This window comes from Medicago sativa, chromosome 5, assembly GCF_051527215.1.
Source record: "Medicago sativa cultivar Bolivia chromosome 5, Bolivia_mono, whole genome shotgun sequence".
Taxonomy (NCBI): domain Eukaryota; kingdom Viridiplantae; phylum Streptophyta; class Magnoliopsida; order Fabales; family Fabaceae; genus Medicago; species Medicago sativa.
The window spans coordinates 57,588,068-57,607,317 of NC_140753.1; the positions used below are offsets into that span (position 1 = coordinate 57,588,068).

The following is a 19,250-nucleotide window of genomic DNA, read 5'->3' on the forward strand; positions in this document are numbered from 1 at the left end:
AGATTTTGCACGTTTTTGCTTGAAAAATAAAATAAAAATAAATTGAAACGTATTCGAAAGACTATGAAACTTTGCATATCATTGTTATGCATTTTTATAGATGTCTCTGCAAAAATGAGCTCAAAATTCAATTTATAGGTCGATATTTCCGTTGTTTTGTTTTTTTGCGTTTTTTACACTTTAAAAATTCATAATTAATTTGTCCATTATCAAAAATTTGTAATTTTTTGTGTAAAACCATATTTTATTGTTCTTAGCATGACTCAAATCATGAAAAAAATTCAATCTCTAAGTTGGTTTTTTGGACTTCATTTATATTACAGGGTCAGAATATGTGTTTTTTTTTATTTTACATGGTAATTTTTTCAGACTTCACATATACAACAAGATGAATTTCAAGAATTAACCCTAAATATTATTTTGTCTTCCTCTGACACAGAAGCAACAAATAGAAAAGATTGGGAAAACCCAAATCTAGTTCCTGAATGCGTTTCTTCTCACGTAAAAACATGCACAAGTCAAAATTTTGTTTGAAGTATCGAGACTTGTTTAGGCAAGGTTTCATATTTGATTTAGTTTTTGTTTTGTTTGTATATTGATTTACTTTAATTAAGAAAGAAGAATGAAAGTAAAAATATATGTTTGAGATAAAAATACTGCCTTGGGTTTAAAAAAAATGATAAAATAAAGAAGGATGTTTTTGAGAGGTAAGGAAGGATATTATTTTAAATATAAATAGTATTTAGTTTGATAATTAACAGAAACAGGGAGGATTCTTGTACAAGGTTGTCAGTGATGGCAAAAAAAAAAACTGTGTGCGTGGATACACATAAACTTGGTTTGATAGATCTGAACTATGTATGGTATAATGTTGTCGCTTACATTTGAATTGTCCGATCACAGTTCAGATTTCATTGCATATTGAGTTGTTTTTTAAAATTTACTACTAGACTTGAAATCTGGATATCGAACTATCCAAATTTCAATACAAATAATGATTACTTTTAAATTTAAAATTTGAATAGTCCAAGATCAAACAATCACATCATCGTATTTGATCGCCTAAGTGCAGTCATGACTCATGCGTTGTGATTTGTGGCTACACACGGATTTAGTAACATGTTGATTTTTGTGGCTCTTCTTTGCACGGAAGGTACGCTGGATACGAGTAGCAGCTTCAGTCATCTTTCTTGCCTTATAGTTATGAAAAGCATGTTGAATCTTAATTGCAGCAACTCTCTTGCGTGCTTCAGCTTCTTGATTGAAAAATTTAAACTCATTTATCTCTTTTTCTGTGTGTTCTCTAAATGCAGCTCTTATTCGTTGAGCAGCATCAACAAATTCCACATAAGCAGCTAAACTATTCCTTGGGTGCACCTCGTCTGGAGCAGAAGAGACTAAATGCCTAAAATCACATATAATTATAGAATCATTAATGGTGCCATAATGTATTTTGTATGTTATGTTTGAAGCACATATATTTTTTTAGATCTGCACTAAGGCCCACGAAAAGAACTAAAAACCTCTAGGAAACCAGGTACAAACAGCCTTTTTTTTTTGTGGTCGGGGTTCGAACCCCGACCTTACATATATTATACATTGTTCATACCAACTGAGCTAAGTTCACGAGGACAGATACAAACAGAGTCTGCCAATAAAGCATGATACACAAAATCAGGACAAAATTCGAAAATGCGAAATTGGCCTTCTAAAGAATGACCATGACGAGCTAAAAGATGAGCAGGTTGGTTTGCCTCTCTCAGAACATGAACCCAAGTGACAGTGTAATGTTCTTGCAAGATTCCTTTAATTGCAGCTACTAGAGAGTGACAAGGATGAGAACGCTCACATCCATATTGAATAAGATGAAGAGCAGTTTGAGAGTCCAATTGAACCACAATTTTCCGAAACCCTCTATGCCAAACCAGTTTCAAACCATGAAAGATGGCGCACAATTTTGCTAGAGTAATCGAACAACTTGCAATCTTTTGAGAAAATCCAAAAATAAAATTGCCTAAGTGGTCTCTAAGAATTCCTCCACAAGATGCATGTGAACTTGAATCCACAGAGCCATCACAGTTAAGAGCCACAAAGTCACAAGGGGGATGCTGCCACCTAATAATGCAGAGCATGATCTTCAAGAACATTAAAAGGATCATTAAAATGGAAAGAAGCAGTAGCTATTCCTTCCACAATACGCTTGACTTTTGAAATTTAATTTCAACCAATCAATAACATTTGTAGTTGTAATGCAGACCAACTAGGCTGCACAAAGGGATCCCATTATTCCCAAAGTTCTATGCTACCAGTGCAGTCCCTAACAAGATCTAGATGGTCTAACCGATATGAGAGCAAATACTTCACTGACATATTCTAGACAAGATACATCGATTACTTAAAAAAGTCAAATGAGTAAACTTACAAATTTTTTATCTAAAAGGTCAAAAAATTGTTACCCACCCAACGATCAATGAAAGTCAAATGAGTAAATTTTCAAATGGTGGAATAATTTTAGATAATTGAAATGCAATAAAATGTAGTTGGTGGAATAATTTTAGATAATTGAAATGCACTAAATAATGGTATGGTAGTGAAAAAATAATAAATGCTCTTTTCAAACAAACTATTAGAATAGGAAATATTCTTAGTCAACTTTTGTATTGAATAACTTTTAGTAATATTTTTGTACCAAAAAAAAAAACTTTTAGTAATATTTTAATGTAAATTAAATAGGCTTTAATTTTGTAGAATCAATCTGATTCAACAATTGTATAATACACATTTCATATATGAAAGAGGCAAGACAATTATTTTAGGGTTAATTATGTTTCTAGTCCCTATAAAATAGCGACCTTGTAAGTTTAGTCCCTACTTAATTTTAATAGCATTTTTAGTCCCTATGAAAAAAAATTTACTTATAATTTTAGTCCCTGCTAAAACAAAGTTTGATTAATTATCCTTAAACTCTTAAATTTTTGAACGATTTTTTTGAGACAAGATTAGAACACTATGAAAGGTTCGTTTACTAAAATTTAGAATTTTCTGACATGAAATGAATTAAATATGAATTTTTTAAAACGACAAAAGTTAAAGATAAAAAGTAATAAAATCTGGATGTAGAAATCAAATTTTGCAATAATTTTTTGCGGACGAACTTTTAGTAATGTTCTAAACATGTCTGCAAAAAATTGTTCAAAAATTTAAGAGTTTAAGCATAAATTAAACAAATTTGAATTGAGTAGGGACTAATACTCAGTGCAGAAAAACAAAATTAGGGACTAAAAATGCTATTAAAATTAAGTAGGGACTAAACTTACAAAGTCGCTATTTTATAGGGACTAGAAACATAATTAACCCATTATTTTATTATGGTATCAGTCTAGGTTTAAATCCCTAAACAACAATGTTTTCTTTCTCCTTCTTTCAAAATTGATGCCGACCCTAACCCCTCAAATCACCATGGCCGAAATTACTACTCCTCCCTCTCCCAAATGATAATCCTCTCCCAAATTAACATCCAAATTTGCTACTCAAACCACAATCTCTCTCATTCATCCTACACTCACTATTTCTAACATCACAAACTTCATCAAAGTCACCCTTGACATTGAGAAAATTCAATACAACACATGGCTGAATTGTTTAAAATTCATGCCCAAGCATACGAAGTTCTCGACCACATCATCCCTCATCACCAACCGATTCCACTTCACCCTCTCTCAAAGATACCAATCCAGCTTTATGGAACCGCCTAGATGTCATTGTTTTACAATGGTTTTATGGAACCATATAAACCGACCTTCTTCATACCATTGTCGAATGTGATTCTGCCGCTCAACTTGCTTGGTATCGCCTTTTTAAAATCTTTTTTGATAACAAAAATTCAAGAGCTCCCTACTTAGAGCAAGAATTTTTCAGAGTTACCATGGAACAATTTTTTAGATGCCTCATCATACTGCCAACATATTAAATGTCTTTCCAACCAACTCTCCAATATTGGTGCACCCGTTTCCAACGAACGTATGGTGCTTCAACTTGTCTCCAGTCTTTCAGATGCTTATGATAATGTCGGTTCTCAAATCCGCCATTCTGATATTCTTCCTCCTTTTTACAAGGCTCGTTCTATGATTGTCTTTGAAGAAACAACACGTGCAAAACGAATGGTTGTTACCACTGCCAATTCCATTTTCTTAGTCGCTCAAGAAGACAACAACTCAGGTCATTCACCTTCTCATCGTCCCAAACGCAGCAATGGAGGTCGCGGTGGTCGTGGAGGTTCTAGTCATAACTGTGGTGGTCGAGGTCGCGAACGAGATGGAGGTCGAGTCAGATGATCTCATCACCATCAACAAAGATCAAAGCAACCACTGACACCGCAACATCGGTGGGCCTATCCTCCTTACCAGTATCCTCCTTGGAATGCACGGTGGGACCCATGGGCCACTCCTCCTTGTCCTTATCCTACAACCGGCAATTGGCAAAGACCAGTAGTTCCAAATTGTCAGCCTGGTATTCTGGGAGAAAAACCACAACAAGTGCATGTTGCTGCAGCTCAGTCATCTTATGTGCCAACAGATATTCAAGCCGCTATGCACACTCTTTCTCTTGCTCCTTCTGACGAACAGTGGTACATGGACACTGGGGCCGCATCTCACATGACAGCAAACAGAGGTAATCCTGCACCTTATTCCAATATTAGCAACAATATTATTGTCGGTATTGGTCATAAAATACCTGTTATTGGTTGTGGCAATGCGTTTGTACAAAATCCTTTATATCCCTTAACCTTAAACAATGTCTTGCATGCACCCAAATTGATCAAAAATCTTGCTTATGTGAGAAAATTTACCATTGACAATGAAGTTTAAGTCGAATTTGACCTGTTTGGTTTTTCTGTGAAGGATTTTTTGACAGTGATGCCTTTGATGAGATGTAATAGCTCGAGTGATCTATATCCTCTAACCACAAGACCATACCATCCAAGTTGAACACTATCTACCTTTGCCTTTTTATCCAATGAAACATGGCATAATCGTTTAGAACAACATGGAGTATCTATTTTGAGTTCTCTTCACCAAAACAATTCTATCTTCTGTAATAAGTATCAGAAAAATTCCTTTTGTCAGCCTTGTCAACTTGGAAAATAAACAAAGTTACCATTTTATGAGTCTTTGTCATATACATTATAACCTTTTGATATTATGCACAGTGATATATGTGCATCACCAACTCGTAGTTCCAGTGGTCATCGCTATTATATTTTATTTCTTTAAAATTTTACGAATTTTTTGTGGACTTTTCCTCTGGAAAATAAATAACAAGCTCACTCCACTTTTCTTCAATTTTGTACTCACATTAGAACACAATTTGAAAAAGATATTAAATGTTTTCAATGTGATAACGGAAAGGGGTATGACAACTCTCTTTTTCATCAATTTTGTAAGCAAAGCGGAATGATATTCAGATTTTCATGTCCTCACACATCACCTCAAAATGGAAAAGCCGAGCAAAAAATTTGTACTATCAATAATATCATCGGTAGTCTCCTTGCTCATGCGTCAATGCCACCTTCTTTTTGGCATCATGCACTTCAAATGGCTATTTATCTCTTAAACATCCTACCCAATAAGAAACCATCTCTTCAAACACCAACCACAATTCTTTACCAAAAATCTCCATCCTACTCTCATCGTAAAGTTTTTGGTTGTCTATGTTTTCCCCTCATCCCTTCCACTACAAGAAATAAACTTCAAGCAAGATTAACACCACGTGTATTTTTAGGATATCCATTCAATCATAGAGGTTACAAATGTTTTGACTTGTCCAGACACGTCATATTTGATGAAAACACTTTTCTATTCTCAAATTCCAATACTTTTGAGTCCTCATGCTATAATTTTTTGGATGCAAGTGATACACCTTTTCCTTATCATTTATTTCAACCTACAACAAATCTTTCTACAAATAAATCTAACCCACACAACCAACCTCCCACCACCACGGCAACCCCACTCACCACACCATCTTCCATCACAACGACTACACACCAACCAACATTACCTCCAACTCCACAAATAAAAACATCTCCTCCACAACTCACCATTACACCTAACACGGTTTCTCCCCATCAAATACCTACAACTCTCTCCTCCACTCTCTCCTCAAATGACAACCCGAGAACAACACGACATCTTTAAGCCTCGTCAACTACTTAATCTCCACTCTCTAGTTCAAACCAAATATCTCCTTTGCCTACCAATCCTATTAATGTATTACATGATCAAAATTGGAAAATAGCCATGAAAGACAAATACGTGGGATTTAGTGCCACGTCTATCTAATGCCAACATTATTCGAGGTTTATGGATTTTCAGGCCAAAGAAGAAAGATGATGGTTCCTTTGAAAGGTACAAAGCTCGGTTAGTCGCTAATGGTTCCAATCAACAGACTGGTGTCAATTGTTGTGAAACTTTCAGTCAAGTAGTTAAACCTGTAACTATAAGACGGTTCTAAGTATTGCTCTTTCAAAATCATGGTGTTTGCATCAATTAGATGTTAAAAATGTCTTCTTACATGAGAATCTTACTGAAATTGTGTACATGTACCAGCCTCCCAGTTTTCGTGATCATCATTCCTCAACACCCTGATTATGTGTGTTTGTTGAAGAAGTCTCTTTATGGCCTCAAACAGGCGTCATGTGCTTGGTACCAACGCTTCACTGATTTTGTTGCCACTTTGGGTTTCTCTCATAGTGTATGTGATCACTCCTTATTCATCTACCACAGTGGAGATGATATTGCCTATATTCTTCTTTATGTGGATGATATCATTCTCATCACATCATCTGACACTCTTCGCAAGTCTATCATGTCTAAATTGAGTTTCAAATTTGCTATGAAAGATTTGGGTCCTCTCAATTACTTCCTATAGGTATCTCAGTTACAAGACACTGGTATGTTTCTTTCTCAACATAAATATGCCGAAGAAATCATTGAGAGAGTTGTCATGTCCTCCTTCATACCAAGTTCTTTTCTAGTGGATACAAAAACGAAACTTAGTGGAACCTCATGTAACCCATATCATGATCCCTCTAAAGATAGAAGTTTTGCTAGTGTACTGCAATATCTTACTTTCACAAGACCTAATATTTCTTATGTCGTTCAACAGGTATACCTTTTTATGCATGATCCAAAAACACAACACATGATTGCCTTGAAGCAGATCATTAGATACATTAAAGGCACAAGCACTCACGTCTTACATCTCTCTCCCTCCACAGTTGACACACTCTTCACATATACTAATGTTGATTGGGGAGGATGTCCAGACACATGCAGGTCCACATTCGGTTATTGTGTTTATCTTGGAGAAAATTTAGTTTCATGTCTACTAAACGACAACCGACTCTTTCTCGTTCTAGTGCAAAAGCAGAGTATCGTCATGTTGCTAATGTTATTTATGAATCGTGTTGGCTTCGAAGTTTACTATTAGAACTTTAGTGTCCTGTCACGAAAGCCACTTTGGTATATTGTGATAATGTTAGTGTTGTCTACTTATCAGGTAATCCCATCCAACACCAACGCACAAAACACATTGAGATGAATAGCTAGAAAAGGTTGCTCGTGGTCAGGTTCGCGTACTGCATGTTCCGTCACGCTACCAAATAGCTGACATTTTTACAAAGGGTCTTCTGATGTAGTTGTTCGATGACATCAGAGATAGTCTCAACATTCGTCAACCTCCAGTTTCAACTACGAAGGTGTATTGAATAGCCTTTAGTAATATTTTAATGTAAATTAAATAGGCTTTAAATTTGTATAAGAATCAATCTGATTCAACACTTCTGTATATACAGTAGAAACTCTTTAATTTAATACTCGGTAAATTAATAAACTCTCTAAAATAATAAATTTGTCCGGTCCCGACTTGGGCCAGTTAAAAAATTGAAAAACTCGATAAAATAATAAGATAATAATTTTTCGGGAGATCCCTTTATAATTTTCGGTCCCAAGAAAATCATAAATTAATAATTCATAGAAACTGAAAAAAAAATATATTAAGAATACATTGAACACATTTGTTCCTCTTGTTTACATTTACTGTACTTCAAAAGTCATTATTGATTTCCAATGCATATGAACACAGTAGTTACTAATTTACGTTGAGTCCCAAGGTTCGCTGCCTTTTTGTTTGGTATATACAATATAATTACTTAAAAACTCTTTAAATTAATAATTATTAATTTATTGATAAATTAATAACTCTCTAAATTAATAAATTTCTTCGATCCTGACATTATTAATTTATAGAGCTTTAACTGTATACACATTTCATATATGAAAGAGGCAAAACAATTATTCTATTACTAACCTTTTGCGCAATGAGGCTAATTCTTGATTGTGATTGTTATATTCATGACTCGTTCTCCCATGGTCATGGTCTGCTCTTATTTCCGCACTTTCAATTTCTATAACAACATGATCAGTCACAGTGGCATCAACACTCCCACCCCCCTGTTGTAAATCCAAAGAAGACCGAAGAACAATAACAAAATAACAAAACACACCTCCAATAGAAGCCAACATCAAATTAAAATTCATAAGCTGAACCGTAAGACAACCAAGAAAAAAATTGAGCAAATCAACCTCAAATCCAAGGTCAATTTGTCTAGACAAACTTAATGACATCAAAGCAAAAGCAGCACATGAAATCAAACCTAATACATCTGATTTTCCATTCACTTCTTTGTCATAAAAAAAAGAGTATAGAGATGTTAGCATAAGTACCAAAAAAGCCACATGAGCTTTTAATATTAAACTCCTTGATAGTTGTAATTTTTTTGCTAGTAAGACAGTGCAGCACGTGATGAAACTTACAATTCCATAGAGAAAAATCTTGAGGAGATTCCAGTCTCCAAATAGATGTTTGAAAGAGGAGCTTAGTGCATAACAGAGAAGTCCAATTATGCTTGATATGAAACCCATGAGTCTCCATAACAAAGGGTGATTTAAGAAACCGAGAATTTGGTTAATTTGAATCATGTTTTTTTTTTGGATGAAATGCTAGGGTAATTTCATACAAGAAGCTGAAATAAATTTCTCAAACGATTTGGTCCAAAATTTTGGATCAAATAACAATTATGTATTATTATTATTATTATTATTATTATTAGGATGTCTATAAATTTTTTGTCTTTCTATACATTGACCAAAACGTGGCTTTCTACACAATTGATTACGCGTAGAAGCAGTGTCCCGAAAAGGTCTTTTTACCTAAGTGTCGCAAAAATATCCCAAGAGCAACTCTTATATATATATATATATATATATATATATATATATATATATATATATATATATGGATTATGATAGAAGACACCTTTTTATGAAGGTGTCTTTTATCAAAGTTATAACTAAAAAGTGAAAATCACACCTTAAGGTGTGACTTGATAAAAGACACCACCAAAGGGTGGCTTGTAACATAACTCTATATATATATATATATATATATATATATATATATATATATATATATATATATATATATGAGTTAGGATCCGTTGACACCAGGTGTCAACGGATTCGTTGACACCAAAGCACATCCGTCAGTTCTTTTAATCCAAAGGCCTATAATTAACCCGTGTTTCCTTTTCTTTTGTATCATTTCTCTGCTCCCACACAATTATTGCTTTTAGTGATTGAAAAACTCAAACTGAAAACATGGAGTATTCATACTCGTTATTCTCTTCTGGGAAAATTGTTTTTCTCTTCCCCCACTCCTATGAATATTATTATTCTTGTTTGTATCTCCTTTCCCTCTTATTTAACTCCTCGTATCTATTGCAGCACATGAAGGAAATTTATGCCAAGCTTATGATAACAATTACAATTGGAGAGGATAATGGTGAAACTAGGAGATTGTTAGATGAGTTTGCTTTTAATTTTAGGTGTTTAACCATGATTGAATATGAATTTCCTTCAAAAAAAATGATTGAATATGAATTAAAATAATCCTAGGGTTTTATCGTTTCAAATGATTGGATATCAACAAAATGAATTTTATAGTTTTGGTAGAATGGAAAACCCTTCAAATTGAATTGATATCAAATCCCATTATTAAGAAAAAAAATAAAGAATTAGATTAGCTTGATATGTGTAGAGGTGATTGAGTAATTGAGATCTAAGAGTACGGCAACACACATACTTTCACAGGAGGTTAGATGCGTTAACAAGGGAAGCAGAAACAAGTTTTCCCAACAAGGGAAGGGAGGAATCAAGGGAAGAAAGCCCACGGAAGTAAATTTAACAAACAATGGCGGGTCTTTGGATTAAAAAAATAAACGGTTGAGATTTGGTGTCAACGAATTCGTTGACACCAGGTGTCAACGGATCCTAACTATATATATATATATATATATATATATATATATATATATATATATATATATATATATATATATATATATATATATATATTTACACTCACCTAAAATATTAACAACTTACCACTATTCAAATCAATTTTGCTAATTTACTTATTTATTTGGTATATTAATTTAAATTTAAATTGTTTATATCTCTCCTTGCATGTAACCAATCAAATTATTACACATAATTAATAAATAAAATGGCCCCAAAAGAAAATAGGTTATGACAATCTCTTTCTTCTTCCTCGTCATGAGTGGTTGTCATCGCCTTCCAATTTGCTTAGTTTCTTTGAATCGTTTTCTTTGAGCCTTTTTTAAATCAGGGACAGAACTAGAAAATTTGAATAGTGGAGACATCATATATATATATATTTTGAGATTGGGATCATAAAATTTAGTAAATTGGTATTCTCCTCAAAGAGACTATTCTTGTAATCTTCTCTAAAATTTTCTTAACCCAGAAAAACTTGAGATCCTCGCGGAGGTTAGAGACTACAGTAGAATATTTGGGTGAGGTTTATCATTGTTGGGGCTTTAGTAGAAACCTAAACATTCAGAGGAAAATTTGGGTTTCCTACTCCATCTGGGCTTTCCAAGTTCTCCATATGATCAACAACAACAAGCAATAAACAAAGAGGCAGAGGCAGATGGGGGTACCATTGAGGCTGGTATTGATCAATTGATCAGAGGAAAATTTCAAACGCCTATAAATTCTGGAACCGTTGGTTTTGAGATTCAACACAAAAGAAGGAAATAGTGAATTATCTGGAACTTCTCGACTGAATCGCATGAACGAGAGCATTAAAATAGCAAAACAAGTGATTGTCAAATGAAAGGGAAATAGCCAAGTATCTAAATAGTTTCTCAAAACAACAACTTTCCGCTTTATAATGATCTTTCAACGTTGAGTCAATGGTCGAGATTCGTTGGAATATGAAAGGAGAAATTCAGCGCTCTTGGTTATGCCTCGAAAAATGTAAATACCCTGCAGTACCCTAGGTGTGGCATCTTCCCCCCTACAAGCGCGTGGGACGTACGCCAACACTCACCACAGAAGGCGCCACTTCAATTTTTGATGCATTTAATGCTAACAACTCCCACTCAAAATGCAACACCTCCAAAAATGTACAGACACAATTTCCCAACTATTCTTTGCTCGGAATCACAAGCCGTCATCAAACTTTTATCCTCTTAAAGCTCCTCATGTCATAAATATGATAGTGATTTGGGGGGATTGTTCTAGACAAGGCCTTAGCCTAAATCGCCACTCCAATACATGACGACCCATTAACATATAATCCTCGTCGTTCAATGCAACATAGAAGACTTCATGTGCGCTTCAGCGAATAGGAACACATCTCATCCAATTTGGACCGTACAGATGATCTGTAACAGCTTCCCACAAATCGTGACGGGGTTTCACGAGGTTAGTTACAACTATGCTATGCTATAAAAGCGTGGCTCCACACCACACTCAAAGTACAATCGTATTTTCACCACTTTTCGCATATTTCACTTTTATCATTCTCCTATTGACTTGACCATCAAGTGCTAACCTGTTTTCATATTCCTTTTGCCATGACCAGAGATTATCCTCCACTGCACTTGAGAACTACATCCGCTGCATCCAAAATCTTCTTACACGAGCGCTTCCATCAATTACTCATCATTTTGGTCTACTCCAAATCAAAACCAAACAAGTGAAATTGAACCTCTTTCTCCAAGTTTTCTCTCCCCAACATCTATCTCCCCTAATTTCATTTGTACCAAACATACTTAGAGTAAACAACAAATGAATAATTCAACAATTGATTAATAAGCCAATGATTAATATTAATTTCATTTTTATCGGTAGTAAAAAATTCAACATTTGATTTTTTATCACTTTACTAGCTATTTACTACTCTCTTCGTCTCATATTAGATGTTACATTTGAAGTTTACACAGTTATTAAGATAAAAAAATGTTAATTTTTATGGTAAAATATGTATTATTCACTAAAACATCTTTATTAATTGCAGTTAGTAGAATAGTTACATATAAGTGAAATACAATAAAAAAAACTATGTTAATTGAAAATAATAATAAACTCTATATTAGTTTATAAAAGAGATAAATAATTTAAGTCAATGAAAATAAAAAAATAAAAAAACATGTACTCCTTCTGTCCCAATTTTATTGAGTCTTTTGCTCATTTCACATTTATTAAGAAAAATTTACTAGTGAAGAAGAGAGAAAAAATGGTTTTAAGTGCTCTTGTCAAGTATTGGTGCATTTACCATTAACATAAATGCAAAATATAATATATTGAATTGAGAATGATGAAAATAGTATTAATTAGAGTTATAATTAGAAAAAGGTAATTCATATTGCATTGAAAAGTGAAATGAATCAATTATTTTAAGATAAAATTTGATAACAAAAGGCTCACTTGTAATGGGACGGAGGGAGTAATTTAAGATAGAAAGGATCTTATTAATCATAAACATAGATTCTCATTTTTTCTCTTGAAATAAGAGAAATGTTAACTAGTGCTCCGGACATTCTTTAAACATTTTAAATAATAAATTTTTAATGAAAAATTAAAAATTATAATAGTTGACTTTTTAAAAGAATAATTACTAAATATGAGATGCTTAAACAGTGTCCGGGAGCCATTGACTAAATAAAAAATGGCAAATGTTATCATGTGCCCCAAGGACACATGCTAAGGAATTTAAAATAGAAATATATGTCTTAAAAGTTGTGCCTTCAACTTTATTCAATTTTTTAAAGTCAAAAGTTTGTTCCCTAAGGGCACAAGATAACAAGACCCATAAAAAAAAGGTCATGTTAACTGATGCCCGGGGCATTAGTTAAGAAAATCATAAAGAAAAAGTTTTAAATTAAAAAAGATACTTTATTGACTTTTAAATAATTGACAACATAATTTTCAATACAATAAATAATAAATTTGCTTCTTAGCAGGTGTCCGGGACACCGGTTAACATTACCCATAAAAAAAATTCCCATTTTTATTCAGTAATCAAATTGCCTCAAAAGTCTAGTCAAAAGCTAACGACAACATTGGAATTTTCAAGTTCCTAGTTACACAAATCGAAACACACAGAATCCACACAAACAATCAAAGTTACCTGCAACGACTACCTGCTTCAGTCCAACACAAAAACTGCTTTCCACGTTCACTCTTTCCTTTATCTTCTTCTCACTTCACCACCATCCACGTAATTTCCCATTACAATCCCACCTTTACCCTCAACTTCTTTCCCAAAACCGCGTCCCATAAAGGGCACATTCGTTATTCCACCTCTCCCATCCTTCACCATTTCTAGAATTCTAAGCTCTTCTCCTCATAAGTGATTATCAAAAACTAAAAACAAACATTCACTAAAAATGTCTGAAAACGGAGAAGAGAAATTACTCGCTGTGGCACGTCACATAGCAAAAACGTTAGGCCACAATAATAACAACATGGCTGATGATATTCTTCAAATCTTCTCAAATTTCGATGGAAGATTCTCGAAGGAGAATCTTTCTGAGAAAGTCGCTGCGGTCGAGGTTAGTGACAGAGATCCAAGAGCTTTCACGGCTTTGGATCATTGTCTTAAAAATCTCGACCGCAGAATCTCTCACTATGTTTCATCAGATCATCCAATTTGGGCAGACTCTGCTGATGCCGCTGCTTTTCTCGACGCCGTTGACGACTTAGTAGCTTCCGTTGCAGAGTGGAACCACCTCACCGGTGATAAATCCATCGCCACGTGTCTTGCACGCGCTGAGGATATGCTTCAACACGCTATGTTCCGTCTTGAGGATGAGTTTCGTTCTCTCATGGAACGCGGTGGTGAGTCGTTTGACTTAACGCCGCCGTACCGGAACAGCGATTCGGTGAATTTACCGTTTGATTCGGAAGAAGAGGATGAGGAAATTGACGGTGGTGGTGAAGAGGATCTGATTCCGGTTGCGATGCCGGTAACGGATTATGAAATTGTGATTGATGCGTTACCGTCGGCGACGATTAACGATCTTCACGAGATCGCGAAACGAATGGTTGCCGGTGGATTTGGGAAAGAGTGTTCGCATGTTTACAGTAGTTGCCGGAGAGAATTCTTGGAGGAGAGTTTATCGAGATTAGGGTTACAGAAGCTGAGTATTGAAGATGTTCACAAAATGCAGTGGCAGGATATTGAAGATGAAATTGAAAGATGGATTAAAGGTTTTAATGTTGCTTTGAAGATACTTTTTCCGAGTGAGCGACGATTATGCGATCGCGTGTTTTTTGGATTCTCTTCGGCTGCAGATTTTTCTTTCATGGAGGTTTGTAGAGGTTCTACAGTTCAGTTGTTGAATTTTGCCGATGCGGTCGCGATTGGAAGCCGGTCGCCAGAGCGGTTGTTTAAAATTCTGGATGTGTTTGAAACATTGCGTGACCTAATTTCGGAGTTTGAGTTGTTGTTCTGTGATCAGTATAGTGTGTCTTTGAGGAATGAAGCAATTACTATATGGAAGAGATTGGGGGAAGCAATTAGAGGGATTTTTATGGAGTTGGAGAATTTGATTCGAAGGGATCCGGCTAAGGCGGGTGTTCCGGGTGGTGGACTACATCCGATTACGCGTTACGTGATGAATTACCTTCGTGCTGCGTGTAGGTCGCGGCAGACTTTGGAGCAAGTCTTTGAAGACTATGGACATCCATTGAAGGATTATCCTAAGATGGATGATAGGATGCATTCATCTTCGTCTTTGTCGGTGCAAATGGATTGGATTATGGAGTTATTAGAGAGCAATTTAGAAGCTAAATCCAAAATTTACAAGGACCCTGCTTTGTGCTGTTTTCTTGATGAATAATTGCAGGTACATTGTTCAAAAAGCTGAAGATAGTGAATTAGGAGCACTTTTGGGAGATGATTGGATCAAAAAACACACTGCAAAAATTCGGCAGTACCATATGCAGTATCAAAGAAGCTCATGGAATAAGGTGTTTGGGTTTCTTAAGGTGGAGAATAATGGATCAATGCAACATAATGGGGTTGCTAAGTCAATGAAAGAGAAGCTGAAATCGTTCAACACGGTGTTTGATGATTTATGCAGGGTTCAATCTACATGGTTTATCTTTGATGAACAACTTAAGGAAGAAATAAGAATTTCCATCGAGAAACTCTTGTTACCAGCTTATGCAAATTTCATTGTGAGGTTTCAAAATGTTGCTGAAGTTAGTAAACATGCTGATAAATATATTAAGTATGGAACAGAGGACATTGAAGCAAAACTCAATGATTTGTTTCAGGGAAGCAGCGGATCAACCGGTAGCCGAAAGCGAAGCTAAATCTGTATGTTTTTTGTGTGTATGTATTTGTTTTGTAGTTGTAATACAAAATTTTGAGTGTAGTTTAGTTGTAAAAGATGTATCATGTATGACCTTGTATACTATAAATACTACTATTGTATGTTGTTCTGCTTATTATCTTTGAGGATTGAAAAAGTTCTGCAATTGATGACACTTGAGAACCACCTGAGTTACAACTGTGCTGTGCTTAGAATATTGTAAAAAGTTTTTGAAATAAACAAACATGATTTATTTTGTATTAGTAGTATTACCATATATGTGTTTCCATTTTTATTTGGTAGATTTTAATGTTTTGAATTGGCATGGTTCAGCCCCAAATTGGCGAAAGTTAATTTTACAAATACTTTATGACTATTTATAGTTGCGTGGGATGGTATTCTTTTTATTTTTGGTCAAGTCGTGGGATGGTATTCTACCTCACTCTTTCTTCTTACTTGGTCTAGAAAAAAAAATACAGGAAGGAGAGTAGCCGTGTAATTTTTTTTTTGTCAACCATTATATTTATAGGGAAAAGGGTCTTAATAATCCAGAGTTCGACCGGGAGGCAAGTAAAACCTCACAAAAAATTGTTTTTCTTAAAAATTGAACTCCATAAGGAGCTTATTAAATCACTTGTTTGAGCAGCTGTGTAGCTTAATTCTAAAGAAAAGTATATGCATATAAAAAATTCAATAATTAAATATAAACAAATATATTAGTTGAATATGAGATGCGTAGTAAATACTATGTGACTTGAAATTGTAGAGCAGGACCAAGGATCCTTCCCACGAACCTTCACAAGGGAAAGGGGACGACTTTTGTTCAAACTCCAAAGTCAATGGTGATGCCTCTTTATGCAGGATTCAATCTTCATGGTTTAGTAAAGTAATTCAATTCAGAGAGAATATGGAACCGATGCTCATGCAAACTGTAAAATGGGTGATGTCACCAAAGGTATGGAGATTTGTGGGTTTTGCTTCATCTATTCTTGGACTACTTTGTTATGCTCTCAGTTCTTCCTTCAATTATCTGTTTGGTGAGTGGAATCTGTTGAAATTCTTTCTTTACAGTGTTTTTAGTTTCATCATTTGTCTAATGATTTTGTTTGCAAAGATATGGCAACAATCACGAAGTCTTCGATTCAAAGCTCACACAACATTTTTGGTATTGACAATCACATCACTATATTCATTTTTCTTCGATAAAGTGGTGAGCGGAAAACCAGATGCGTATAGCCTCATTTCATGTGCTTCCTTTGCTACCATGTTACTGAGTTTGTCACGGCAAACTCAGTGCGGATTTGAAGTGGATCTTTACGTTTTTCTCGGATGTTTAGTTGTGCAACTCATGAAGATTAAATTGCAGTTATTCATTGTTGGAGTAGGTTTTAGCTATTTAATTATTATTCTTCGTTTTTCGTTCTCTTCTATAGATGTTGTAATAGATAACGAACATCCTATGAGTTTGGAAGACGAAAATCAAATAGTTATTGAAGTCCATTCACATTCACCACAATTGGCCAGTACTGATATTGGTAGCAGTAGTATGGTTGAACAACTTAGTAATTGTGTGAAGTTGCTTCAGCAGGAAAATTCAAACCTGATTGAAATGCTTTTGGAGCAGTTGAAAGAATACCTTGGTGATGATTCTGAATTGACGGTTTCTGATTCTAATTTCGAAGGGGTGCTTCGACCAAAGGAAAATTCAAATCTCATGATCGACGCTCTGCCAACTGACACGATTGACAACCTACACAAAACTGCAAAGTTGATGATTAGCACTGGGTTTGAGAAGGACTTCTCCGACGTGTATATCAATTTCCGGAGGGAATATTTGAAGGAAAGCCTCTCAAGATTAGGGATGCAGAAGCTCAGCCTAGAGGAGGTTCAGGAGGTGTCATGGCAGGACTTCCGAGACAAGATTGAAAGATGGATTAAGGCTTCAAACGTGGCTTTCAAGATATTGTTCCCCACTGAAAGAAGATTATGTGATCGGATTTTCTTTGGGTTCTCCACCGCCGCTGATTTACCATTCATGGATGTTTGCAGGGAATCCACACTCCAGCTGCTGAATTTCGCCGATGCTATTGCCTTAGGAAGTCGATCTCCTGAGCGGCTGCTTAGGGTCCTTGACGTGTTTGAAACAATGCGTGATCTAATTCCAGAGTTTGAGTCGCTGCAAAATGAAGCAACCTCAATTTGGATGAGATTAGGGAAAGCGATCAGATGCATTTTCATGGAGTTGGAGAATCTGATTCGCCAAGATCCTGGAGAGGCAGCGGTTCCTGGTGGAAGGCCTCACCCAATTACCCGTTACATGATGAACTACCTCCGTGTTGCTTGTGAGTCGCGGCAGACGCTGGAGTAGGTATTTAAACAAGAATATGGGTATCCTTTGAAGGAATCTTCCATAATTGAGGATAGAATGCATTCCTCTTCTTTATCAGTCCAGATGGATTGGATTATGGAGCTATTAGAGAGCAATTTGGAAGCCAAATCCAAAAGCTATAGTGACCCTGCTTTGTGCTATGTTTTCTTGATGAATAACTGCAGCTATATTGTTCAGAAGACTGAAGATAGTGAATTAGAAACTATTTTAGGGGATGTTGTGATCCAAAAACACACTGCAAAAGTTCGGCAATACCGTGATCACTATCAAAGAAGCTCATGGAATAAGGTGTTGGACTTTTTGAAGTTGGACAACAGTGATTCAATGCAGACTAATGGGGTAGAAAAGTCAACGAAAAATAAGTTAAAATCATTCAACATGCTCTTTGAGAAAATATGCAGGGTTCAATCTTCATGGTTTATCTTTGATAAACACCTTGGGGAAGAAATAAGATTTTCCATTCTGAAACTCTTGTTGCCAGCTTATAGAAACTTCATCGGGAGGTTTCAGAGAATTCTTGAACTTGGTAAGCGTGCTGATAAATATATTAAGTATGGAATGGAGGATATCGAAGCGATACTCGACGATTTGTTTCAGGGAAGCAGTGGACCCAATTGGTAGCCGAAAGTGAAGTTTAAACTGTATGTTTTTGTCTATATGTATTTGTTAGTAAAAGATGTATGACTTTGTATACTATAAATATTACTATATGTTTTTCTGCTTAGTATCATCATAGAGGATTGGAAATGATTTTTGAAGTTGAGGCCATCTAAGTGAGTTACAAAGTTATAACTTATTGTACGCCGTAACAATGAGTTGGTTCTTGCTGGTCATTGCTTTCAACTCTTCAACTGTGCAGCTCTAATATAAGTCACAAACAAATTAAGAGGACTTTATATAAAGAAAATCTATTGATTTTACACACATTGAAACAAAATTCCAATCCTTGCTGAGACTTTTTGTTGGGATAAAAATCTCTGTAGAGACTTAGACCTTAACCAAGCTTTTCTATAACATGAAAACCAAAACAAGGAAATTTTCCTAAGCATGCCAAACATGGTTGGTTAGCACTAAATTCCTGGTATTTGACATCATTATAGCTGCTGCAAA

The 19,250-nt window shown here is 35.1% G+C and overlaps 1 protein-coding gene, 1 long non-coding RNA gene and 3 pseudogenes across 2 annotated transcripts; 4 read left to right on the forward strand and 1 right to left on the reverse strand.

The window, feature by feature from the left end:
* Window positions 1-346: 346 nt before the first annotated feature.
* LOC146923398 (uncharacterized) lies at window positions 347-2,249 on the forward strand. Its single transcript, XR_015009708.1, has 2 exons — window positions 347-1,153; window positions 1,314-2,249. It is a non-coding gene; the product is annotated as an uncharacterized LOC146923398 (long non-coding RNA).
* Window positions 1,399-9,141, reverse strand: LOC146923399 (uncharacterized). The gene is made up of 2 exons (XM_085708565.1): window positions 8,371-9,141; window positions 1,399-2,115 (listed from the first exon to the last, which is right to left on the reverse strand). Exons 1-2 carry the CDS (start codon window positions 9,039-9,041, stop codon window positions 1,593-1,595), a joined length of 1,194 nt encoding a protein of 397 aa, XP_085564691.1. The 5' UTR covers window positions 9,042-9,141; the 3' UTR covers window positions 1,399-1,592.
* On the forward strand, window positions 3,756-6,307 carry LOC146923400 (uncharacterized; annotated as a pseudogene).
* Window positions 9,142-13,780: 4,639 nt separating the features above from the next.
* LOC146923401 (exocyst complex component EXO70B1-like) lies at window positions 13,781-15,917 on the forward strand (annotated as a pseudogene).
* A 791-nt stretch (window positions 15,918-16,708) lies between these two features.
* Window positions 16,709-18,870, forward strand: LOC146923402 (exocyst complex component EXO70B1 pseudogene; annotated as a pseudogene).
* The last annotated feature ends 380 nt before the right edge of the window (window positions 18,871-19,250 follow it).